The sequence below is a fragment of the Rhea pennata genome, chromosome 14 (genome assembly GCF_028389875.1).
Source record: "Rhea pennata isolate bPtePen1 chromosome 14, bPtePen1.pri, whole genome shotgun sequence".
Classification (NCBI taxonomy): Eukaryota; Metazoa; Chordata; class Aves; order Rheiformes; family Rheidae; genus Rhea; species Rhea pennata.
The window spans coordinates 4,702,868-4,714,986 of NC_084676.1; the positions used below are offsets into that span (position 1 = coordinate 4,702,868).

The 12,119-nt window shown below is 36.5% G+C and overlaps 1 protein-coding gene across 1 annotated transcript in view; it reads right to left on the bottom strand.

Moving 5' to 3' along the window:
• The window catches only part of DOCK2 (dedicator of cytokinesis 2), a 196,295-nt gene that overhangs the window by 35,105 nt on the left and 149,071 nt on the right, over window positions 1-12,119 (bottom strand). Inside the window, exons 33-34 of the mRNA XM_062586956.1 lie at window positions 9,281-9,429; window positions 1,549-1,634 (exon numbers count right to left, since the gene is read on the bottom strand). Of these exons, the coding sequence (XP_062442940.1) occupies window positions 1,549-1,634; window positions 9,281-9,429 (235 nt within the window). The remainder of the gene's footprint in view (window positions 1-1,548; window positions 1,635-9,280; window positions 9,430-12,119) is intronic.

Here is a 12,119-nt window from a genome sequence, read left to right on the forward strand (position 1 = left end):
AAATATCTGCATTCAGGTGACAAGTGGAACTCTTCAGGGATGCAGACAGCTACTGGAAATAAATTGATGAGAATAACAGCAAAGGAACAAAGCTGGAATCCAGGTTAAGTTGGTCTCTATCCAGCTGGGATAGGAATTTGCAGCTAGAAGACAGAAATCTCTGAATTTGATTTTGCATTTGGAAAGTGTGAAAGTAGAAAGAAAAAAGGAGAGAACAAGGTCAGACTGATCAGTCACCAGCCTTTGCTTCAACTGTCCCTTCACCTGCATCTTTAAGTAATGTTGCATAATGAACAGAAAACCAGCACACAATATGAAATCACATTACCACATTTTTGGAAACATAGAGGCCCTGAAGTATCTTGAAGTCTCCCAAAGTACAGGAAAGTATCGAAGTGGTGAAGGTGGGGAACGTAAGTCTAAGAAAAAGAAAGGTACCTTACAAATGTAGCGTATTTGAGAAGACTAATCATGGAGTTTAACTGGATAGGTACCAGTTCTCTAGCAAAATCCTTGAATGCAAGAATATACTGAGCACAAGTACTGTTACACAGCTCAGAAAAAGGAAATAAGCTTTGAACACAGATCTCATACACAAGATGTGAAGGAATCCTGACGTTTCTCTTAACATTGATAAGGTTTCAGTTTGAATACTCGCTCAAGCTTTAAGGCAACTTTTTTCAAGATAGATGTAGACCAAGCAGGAATGATCAGTGTCTAGAAAACATGATGTATGATTAAAAAAAAAAAAGAAAAGAAAAAAAAAATATTGGGGTGGTTTATCCATAGAGAAGACTGAAGAAAACTTGATCATAATCTTCAAATTTGTTAAAAGCTGCTGCAAAGAGAAAAGGAATACATGGTTCTTTATGTCTTCTGTGGATACAACAAAAAATAATTGGCTTAAACTAAGAGAAGGAAGATTTAGTATAGATGCTTGCAAAAAAAAAAACTTACTAGCAGCAAGAAAGTTAATAATACCTACTGTGTTTGCTGAATCTCCAATATTAGAAACGATGAATTGTAACGACAGGTTAGGCAGTGCAGTAAGAGAACCATCTACTTCCAGGCCTGTTCTTTATCATAAGAAGAGTCAATCTGAACATTTCTGCATCACCTCTAAGATATCTTAAGGTGGGCAGCCAAAGAATAAACATTCAAAACTAAAAAAATAGTTTAATTATGAAAACTTAGAGCTCTAAACTAGTCATTACGTGCTAGGAAGCAAATGAGAAATTCTTAAAACTTAATCTGTCCTTGCCAGTGTAACAGATTCAAAGAATATTTTTATATTGCATACCAATCCTTTTTCTAAAAAAGAGTATTTGAAAAAGTATCAATACTTTCTGAAGTCTGTTTTATCCATTTCAGGCTATAAAAAGTCTTAGAAATATTTTTACTAAATTGCAGTACCTTACACAATTCTCATCCCAAGAGAATAAGGACCATCCCAGGATAGTCACCTTAGGCAAGTTTAGAGAATAATCTCTGGACCAAGAATGAGATAAAAACATATCACAAAGATATTTAATCTAATGAATTACTTACATTGACTCAAACAACTGCATATAGTGTTCATCTCCACGTCCTCCTTCCACTTCATGGTCCAACTTCAAAATGATTTCATTTTCAAACTAATAAAAAAAAAATCAAAACATTGAGCAAATATCTAGAGGATAAATAAAGTTGAAAATGACATCAAAAAATATCTTTGCACAGCTACATCACCTATCCCCAAGGCTTGAATATATTCCAGTGAATACACTCCAGACTGACTAAATTTAGATGATTGTTCCTTAGTAAAAACTGGTAAAACAACCTGAGGACACAAGGTTACAGTGTCCATACTATGGATTTTCATAGAACACCTCTGCTTTGAAATGCTGGATTCCAGCTTGAAATAAAATCACTTCCACCCAGATGAAATATGAAATATCCTACAGTATGCAATGCCTTAGTTAATTACTGTTTATTACATCTATCTATACATTAACTAGGAAGCAGTGACATACTGTCAAAAATAGAAAACAAGCTATCCAGAAGTTATGACATAATTTTTCAAAATTACGATATTTCTATTTGGAAGTCAGCAGCCTTATTCCGCTACTTGTAAGGCAAGAGAGCACCTTTTCTGCTTTCTGAACTAAAAAGGAATCTATGCAGCTTGTTTGCAAAAACAAGCAAACAAGAAAAAACGCTGCCAGCCTGGCAGCGGCCCCTGATCAGCCAACTCTTAAAACGCCAGAGGCTCTAGGTTACTAGGTTTTACTTTACCCCAAACTTCAGCTTCCGAGGTGCTCGCCACCCCAGCCTGGGCAGTCGCCCTTCTAACTTCAACCTGACCACGGGGCTCAGCCATTTCTGTGACAACTTTCTGAAAGCCAAGTATCTGAAGCTGTGATCTGTATTATTTGCCTCTCCTGTCACAGTCTGTACCAAAATCTTATGTATACATTCACCAGGTAGCTTTACATAGTTAGTTGAGGGAACAACATCTCCAAACATTCATAAAAGACCAGACAGGTATTTTCCAAGTTTGTTACAGGGGTTTAAAAAAAAAAAAAAAAAAAAAAAAAAAAAAAAAAAAAAAGCGTTTGTCATATTGAAAAGTTAAGTCAACTTACCAGGTTTAAATGAGAATTTGTAATTAGTTTGCAAGACCTTTACCATTCATTATGCAGACTTCATTCAAGTTCAGGAAATGAAAAAAGGGGAAATTATAACAAATGCATATGTTTTCTTCCTTCTTCTCCAAGAGGCTTAAAACTTGAAGATTTGTATGTTCAAAAAATGTCACTGAAAGTTGATATTTCTCAGTAACAACAAAAACACGAGTGCTTTTTATAATAGAAAATGAAAAATACTAGTCAAAAAGTAAAAATATACATAAAATATCTTAAGTCAGCTGGAAATTCACTGGGAAAGGATTTTAAGAAAGATATACTCCCATTAGTACTACCCGGTGTAGACAAAGGTATTTTGGATGAAATTACTGGGTAATGCCTATTATTGTTCGCCAGACATGATCTAAAACAATTTAGAAAAAAAAAATGAAGTGTACCAAAGAGCTGATTTTAAAATAACCTTGCTAAAAATTTTATTTTTGGAAAACAGAAAACTAATTAAAATTAGCAGAATACAAAAATATTGCATTGTAGAAAACTATTGAGTTCAATAAGCTTAGCAGAAAGAAATCTTAATATTGAAATGATACAGCTTTTAAGATGTTAAAAAAACACTACTAGGCAGTCAACCTATTAGCATAATTTTTCCTAAGCTTCAAATATTATGCTGTGAAGAAACAGGTATCTTTTTGCACCTGCAAGTTGGAAACAGCACAAACAGAAGTACAGCACCCAAAGGAAAACCCCTTAAAGGCAGAGTCACATTAACCACTCTCTAACTGGACCCAGCTAAAAAGGCAACGCTCCTTCCCCTCTCCAGTGCCCTCAGCCAGTTCAACGCTGTTCTGCGCTCAGCCTTCACTGAGCTCCTTCGCTGTTTCTATGGCTCTTGTCTTTGCCTTTGATTCTTCATTCTTTGAGATAACTTTTTGGCTTCTCAGATTTAAATCTTATAAAGCATTTTAATATTTTAGAAAATGTCTACAGGAGTTTCCTAGCATTGCCATTAGCATGCTTTAGTTTACGTTTCTTACTAGTTTTTCAATTAAATGCAGTCTTTTATCCTCTATTGCACAGCAACTAACTTAACAGGACTTTGATTCAAAGTCCAGACTTTCAGTACTGCTGAAAGCCTGCGCTCACCTTTCACTACTGCTTCCCTTCTGCTTGGGTACAGCCACTGAGGGGAAGCAGCTTACGCGAACCTCAAAATTTTACTGAGGCTACACGTTAATTCTCTTTTCTTGCCCAGCTATGTGTTTCACATTCAGATACCATCAGCCACAATACCAATTTGTAAAAAAAAAAAAAAAAAAAAAAAAAAATGACACCATCAGATAATTAGAAACTTATAATGCCAACACGTTTTAAGTCTTTTCCAACACAGCTGTGCTTGTCCTCTTTATGCAGTCTCAACACCTCCCCTCACTTCTACTGGTGTCTTTGAATAGCATAAGAATAAATTATTCAGATGCAACAAACATACATTGATTTGTTTCTAATTTTTTGTCTAAGCACTGTATGTTTCATATTCTGATAAATAATGCATGGTGAGAGAGCAGAAAGGGAAACTGCTTGTTTACATTGCGCCTGTTCTGTTGCCCTATGAGTCAACCAGGGCCGCACTGAAAAAGAAAGCGTGTTCACGCCTGGGAGGAAGCGCTCATGTTCAGATGGGCAATTTCTTCTGAGGGTGCAACACAGGCATGACAAGAGTGAGAGAAGCATGCGGAAGAGTGCGGATCAGAAGACATTCGAAAGAAACAGTGAGCTTGCTTGAAGCCTTAGATGTGTCCCTGGGGGCAAAACAGATCATCATCCATGTTCTACTCAAATTCAGAGTTTTAACTTAAAGATATTACATGCTCGCTTCCAGCATGGGGGAATCTATTCACGGTACAATTCCTCAGCTCTCCCTCTCGGGCAGCAGCGCGCGCACTCCGGCACCGAGGCAGGAGCGCGCTTTGTGCCGGAGCACGATCCCTCAGTCAGCATCCATCAAAGCAACAGCCCAACCCCAGGTCTGCTGGGCCACCTTGATGCAGCAAACTGCTCTGGGGAAGAAGACTGAAGAAGTTTGCTGTTGCTTCTCTAAAAAGGTGCCAAAGAAGAGGGAACCTTATTTCTTCTGAAGAGCCCACAAACATTTTTTGGTGTTGTTAGAAGTACTTCACAAACGCACCGTGATCCAGAACAATTCTTTGCGCTGTTACTTGGCAATTCTGCTGCTCCAGTACGAGCCCTTGCTCTGTAATTAGAAGCCAAATTACAGACTGCCAACGGAACGGTACATACTGTACCAATACTAGAGAATAAAGAGCCTCCACTGAAACATGGCAGCAGTACTGAGAAACTGCAAAGGAAAAAAAAAAAAGAAAAAAAAGAAAAGTGTGCTCTCTCGCTGTGGTCCGGGCTGAAAAGAAGTTTAAAGGGCTCAGAATTTGTCTGTATTTACTGCATCTAAGATAGGTACACAGTGGTTTCAGAATAAGGCAATATTACACACAAACATTCAATTCACTCCTTCTGTAGACAGAAACGTGTGAAAGCAGTGCAAGTCAAGCATCAGTTAAAAATCATGCACCTCTTAAATCCTTCCCCAGTACTTATTCAGCAGGTAGGGAATTGATTACCTCTCTAAGAGGCAATAATTTCACAGAGGCTGGATCTGAGCAAAAATCTTTCTAAGCATCTTTCCTGCAAAATCTCAACAAGCTGCAAAAAAAGATAGTTGCTTGAACCAAATAAATAAAAGAGCTGACAGGAATACAGGAGAAAGTTTTAAAGTCTCTGTGCTAAAATTCAGCCCCAGTAAGAAATATTCCTCCACTAACTTCAACAGAGCATGTCTAACTGTACTTACTTTAAAATTGCCTGCTTATCTAATTAAAAGACCACAAAAGTCTCCAAATCCTTGAAAACACTTCCTCATCAACCACTTTTCAACTCTATTTTTCCTATATTTGTCTGCAGCACCAAGCTAGATAAACTGAAATAAACTGGTTTTGCTAATGAGGTGATTTCACGTGCTTCTTAAATCCTTCAACATAATAAAACTCCAAGAACATGAACTATGAGAGTATGACGGGGTGTTCAGAGCAAGGAGCCTGCTGAGGACACTTGCGTTCACTCCGTTTGTGCCCTTTCACAGCTCTTAGCTCAGAAAGATACACGACTCCAGCAGCACCACCAGGAGCAAACATCTACCCTTTTGGCCCATCAACAACTGTGTAAGCCCAAGGACACACCATCGGTCAGGTACTACTTGCTCATTTCAACAGCGGTCAGGAAGGAAAGCAATTGCAGAATATTTCCACAGATGGCTTCAGAACAGATGGAACTGATGAGAGATACCAAAGTGAATATTCCAAATACGACGAGAAAGTTTTATTTGGACAGAAATACGAATAAAGATGAATTAATCTTTCCTAAGCCAAAGTTAAAACATGACTTGGATCTATGTTTATTTCAATGATATTTTCTTTTACTCTGCAAAGAGCTCATCTGTTGGCTTTGCTTTTTAAAGGTTTTAGGTTTTTTTAAAAACTTTTCATATCACATTATCAGTTACAGCAAATACTACTACTTCGCTTGAGGATATGCCCTACAGTGGGAAGTCTTGATAAAAAAAAAAAATAAAGTCTGATCTTTCAAGAAAAGATGGCTTATCAATATTGGAAGAATTGGACTTTTACATCATGTGTCTGACAGGCAACTTGCTTCCCTTTCTATCTGAAGGAGAAGGGGATATATGTGCAGCAATAAGTTAAATCTATCCTCACATACCTAATGGAAGTAGAATAAATCGCCTTTTTGAGCTTTCTAGCTCTCTGATCTAACAACAGATAGAGTCTTGATAGTTAAAATTAGTAGATAATACAGTTTTCCTCCTTAAATCAAATGGAAGTTACATGAACAAAGTAAAATAAAGAATCGCAAAGAAAATGCATACATCGTAGACCTATGTACATATTCCATTACATGAAGTAGGTATGTAAATAACATGTCACTCTTAGGACAACTACAGGGGAAATTTGGGTTTCTGTGAGATCAGTTATTATTTCCCAGATAGAGGTAAATAATTTTCCCGTTTAAAAAAAATTAAATAACTTTTATATACTTACTTCACTTAGAGCATACTTTTCAAAAGGAATCAGGTGAGTAAAAGCACTTATACCGCATATAATGGAGCAAGACACAGACTCCTGAGCTAGCACCAGCCCAACACAGAGCAGAGCGCTGCCACGCGGACGCCGCAGCGCAGCACCCCGTTGCACCGATGACATCCACCTTTGGGGAGAAGCTTATTAACTCGTGTGCCAGGTACCAGACAAGGGCTCTGGTTCACTGCCAGTACAGACTCTGCATGAGACTCAGAGGTGTCTCTTCCCCCCTCCTTGCTCTTATTAGAAGTCAAAAAAAAAAAAAAAAAAAAAAAATCAATACAGTGACGTTTTAATTGAATGTCAATGAGATCTAGACTCCTGAGTGCCTAAGGGAGTCTTGAAATGAAACTTTATCATTCTCAACATTTTATACTAAAGCTTTAATAAAACATCCTAATATAAAATGCCTACTTCTTTCAAAACTGTCCACTCGTAAAAGCCAAAGTTCGCATCTGCATATCAAATATTCTTGATTCATATTCTCTTTTCTAAACAAAATAGTAAAAATTTTAAGTAATACAACTCAATGCACCTTTCCTTTAAAAATGTATTTTTTTAAATTACCAGAATTGCCAAACTGGTAATTGTTACAAAAACAATTTCGTGAAATCTATCTTAATTACCATATTCATAAGAACAGAGAGAGAAAATATAATTGTCGATCAGTAAGTGATTTTAAGTTCTGAAGTAGAACAATTAGAATCCATTGACATATGCCCGCTAAATTACTAAATTAGTGTAAACTGATAAAAATCATTAACTGTTATTCATAAGCTGTAATAAAATCCACATTCACATTCTTCAGTAGTTAAAAAATATCACCTGAAGCTTATTTATATAAGCATAAGTAGTGATTTAAGGGTCACCTAAGTGTTTTGCATCTCCTAGGCTGCTAAGCTGGTGCCCTTGTTAATCAGTCAGTTGGATGAGCTTCCAGAGTTTTTTGATCTGTACAGATCTGTGCTTCTCTCCCAAGAGATGAAGCATAAGCCAAGTGCAGGAAAACATTTTTAAGAAAGCAAATATAGGACTATTAGGACATGGAGGGAACAGATGCACAGAAGCAAAGTGGTTTTTAATCTTGGCCTTAAACCAAGAGCTTTGTGGTAAAATACAGACCAAAATGGAAATTCCATCTGCTGGTTTGCTCCACACTTAGCTGACCCAAAAATGCCCCACATGACTTAAAGCATTAAACATAGCTGGGTTTAAAAGTGACATATTTACATTTACTTTCCTAAGAATCTCTAAAATTATGACTCTGTCGTTTGTCATTTACTGCTACACAGACTATTCGGAATTAATTATTTGGGTAAACGAAACGCAGTGCCTACATCTCTAAGTTAAAATCTACCGGTGTAAGGCACTGTACAAACACAGAACAAGGTAAGGACATACCCCAAAGAGCCTGCAGAGAACAGAAAAGTTAAATGGAAAAGACAGCTGCTGAATGCCCAAGGACGCAAAGCAGGCAGTGCCAGGACATCTAGACTGTATAGCCAAGGGTCCTATCCCACGAACCACACACATTTGCCATTCACAGACTTACTACACAATTACTAAGTTTTTCTTTTTTGAGAGAGAAAAGATTCCCAGTAATAAAAAAGGCTTTATCAACAGCTACACCAACAAAATCTGTTTTGCAATATACCTTTTTTAAACATTCATTTTCCCAACTAAAGTTCCAGTATCACAAATTCACAGATTTTATTTTTCAAATTCTTTCTACTTAGTAAGTTGTAAAAAACAAAAAAAGTCCTCCCTCATTATGCTTTTTACCTTTTCAAATGAAAGGGGGAATAAATATAACAACTAGAACACAAATCAAGTATCAAAATATAATAATATCAAAATATATAATTTAAAAAATATTTTTCCTCATCAAAATTTCCATAAAAAAAATATTTTAGGATTGTCAAAAAGCTAAGGTTTTCTAACAAGTCTAATAATATGCAATTAGTTTCAAACTGCAACTTCTGTCAGATTTTCTACAATAAAAAACTGAAGTCATAGTGTCTCAAGATCTGTATTGCAAAGGGGAATCATACAAAAACTTAGATCAGAAGGGATGTCTGTAGGACATTTAATCCCAAGCCTTAGCTAACTGGACTGACTTCAATGTCCTATCTGACTCTTCAGAACCTTGTCCAGTCAAATTTGGAGCATATCCACGAATGAAGATTCTGCAGCCCCTCTGGGTCCCTATTCCAGTGCTTTACTGCTGCCATTGTGAAGAACATTTTAGTTAAATCCAACTAAATCACCTTGGAGAGCCTACACTCACTTGAACAGGAGTTCTTCTTTTCTTAATATTTTGTACTTTAGTTTCTGTAAGCAGAAAAACCCACACTACATTATATATATACCAAAAATAAACTCATTACATGACATTTTAATGAGTTTTCATACAGAGTATGAATTTTGTGTGTGTATGTGTATTTTGAAAATGCTATTATTAAACAGTTTCTACACAACTTTTCTTGTTATTACCTTTTTGAATTCTCCTGTTCTTTGATATTCACATAACATCATGTCAAAGAAGATCGGGATTGTGGCTTTTCGTAGTTCAACCTCTGGAATAAGAGTCATTTCCAAGATGGGCCCAACCATGCCCGGTATAAAGCATATTTTATTCTGTCCTAAAAAAGAATGGCAAATCAGGTTTTTAAATAAATAATAAATCAATAAAAATTGTTAGGAAATGACTTCCAATATGCAGCCATCTGAAACAGTGCTGTAACCATCTATGTTAATAACAGTCTTACAGTTAGTCACTTCTCTCCATTTCTGCTCAAAAGCAGAAAGCACATTAATGGATACTGCCTCATTCCAAGATGCTAGAGTTCAGTACCAGAAACAAGCATGTATGCCAGCTGACTGAACTGACACTTTTAGGAAATCTTTCAGTTTCTGATATTTCCCTGTAAATACTTAGGAATAGAAAGTAATTAAAAAAAACTAAGAACTCACCAATTTCTATCAGTAGGAGAGAACTACATGATATGTTCCCCTCTCTAAACTATAAAGGAGTAAAAAATTACCTGCTTTAAATTCCTGAATAACATCAACATTGCAACCAATAACAGGAATACTATCTGCACATCTCAACTTCTAAAATGACCCAAAATTATCTTGCAGCACAGCAGTTACACCAGCTGTCAAAGAAACTCCAAATCTGCAGCCATGGTCTAAGATGAACATGAAGAATTGTTATAATAAATGTAGTATAGAAATAAAGAAAAAACCTCAGCTAGGTCTAATACATTCTTCAAACTTTGCTTGCTTGATGGGGAAAAATATACCACACACCCACACCCCTCATAGGAGTTAGATCATTAGTCTATCAAATCCAACGACCTACCTCAGAAAAGTCAAAACTGCACGAACCTTCTACAGAGAAATAGTCCCCTAAACAAATACGATTAGACTTGTCCCATACCTAAAAAGTAATATGGTTCTGATTTGCCTTTCATATCAGTTCCATACTGATGTAACTCCAAACATAACTGAACTACTCTTTCAATAGTTTTATGCAACATTATTTTTCCTTCTGATTCAGTTGATTTAAATCTGTACTAATCCTAGTGAAATCACTAACATCAATAGATTGAAAAGAATCTTATCATGACTGAACCACTTCTAATACCTACAAAACAGGTCTGTGTAATTTCAGAAAACTATAGAAATTAAGGTATAATATAACTATCCATTCACCTCTAAAAATCCTCACTCTCCTAAGCAAGTCTTAGGTAAGAGCAGTAAAAAGAAAAACAAATCTCCAGCTAAACAACAGCAATATCTATTGCTTGACCAAGAGGCTAAGCTTACACTTGCCTTAAACCAAAAAAATTCTTAGCACACGACTTGGTGTAAAAAAGGCTCTTTTGAAAATCTATCCTGCTATCAGCACCTGTTATTTCCATTTCAGGGATCAAGATCAATATCAAAACTTCTGCAATGGACAACGGAAGATAATCTGCCTCAGGGAACCAGCCAGTTTATGAACTGAAAGGCACTGTAAGCAGAGGCCACAGTGTGAGATCCTCTGACACGCATTTGCCTGTATGAATCTTACTTTAAATACATATCCCTCCAAAGTGGTGTAGAGCTGAGAGTATTGCTTTCCAGAATGCAGATTCCTTTTTGTTAAAGATATAGGAAGAGCTTGAAAACTAGAGAAAATATAAGGAAAGGGCAATTATTATTAAATGAGAATTATGGCACATTTAGTTTGAAGTGTCTTTCAATCTGCAGGCCCTAGTTTTTCCAGTGGGTATGTAGACCAAATGATTGAATAAAGTAATAACATTTGTGATAGGGAAGGAACAGTGCTTTGGTCTTCAATGATATGCTAGACAAAACTGTCAGAACACCTTAAAATTCCAGGTCATTCTTTCACTTTTCATAATACCCAATGGAATTCTAAGTACGATCCTCTGCTGGTGAAACACACGTTAAAATGCAACTCCTTTTTATGTTTATTAAACAAAATATCACATTCGCTCAACCAGCTTTTGTTCACTATTTACATGAACACTGAATTGACAAAAAAAAAATCAGTTTAATTTAGTATCTTAAAATTGTGGGTACTGTGTGTATACGCTGGCTAAAATTCTAACTGCTAGCTAAAAACATTCCTGTTACTGTAAAAAGGCTTTTCTACTGCATACACTGAGAACATTTCACACCACTCTTACAAGATTAACTTCTGACACCCAGCGATTACTCGAGCTTCTCTGGGAGAAATGACTGCCTTTGAGCTGGGTTGGCACAAGGGCCAGTTCAGGGAAAGGAAAGGTTATCTGCCTGTGCTTAGCACTCCACGGAATCGGCATGTAGGATCCAGGCCAGAATCGGCTTGTGGTCAAGAGACCCGAGAAACAGATAAAACGGCTGTAAAAGCTTATGTCTTTTCTCTGTTAACATTCTGATGCAATCTAGTCTTTTCAAGATTATCTGTCAGAAGTTTGACTTTCCGCTTGTATTTCAAAGTATAATCATCCGTCTCATCACAATTATCTTTACTTGGTATTTCAAAAACACCACCTATATTTTTTCATAGGACGATCCATTATTGCTGCATTTGTTCCAAACTTTCAAAGGAGGAGTTGAGAAACAAGGCTGCAGGCAAACTGTAAAAACATTAACGGCCACTTTGGAATTTAAATCCAAAGAGAATCCGAACTTTGAGTCTATTAATTTCTAGAACTGTGGAAACAGACAACACAGAAACCTCCTTATGGAAGATTTATCTGGTTCTCAATTTCAGTAAGATTATGTTTCTGAAATCTTCTGAGTTCAGCCATCTTTGTCTGAAATCCAAGAGAAC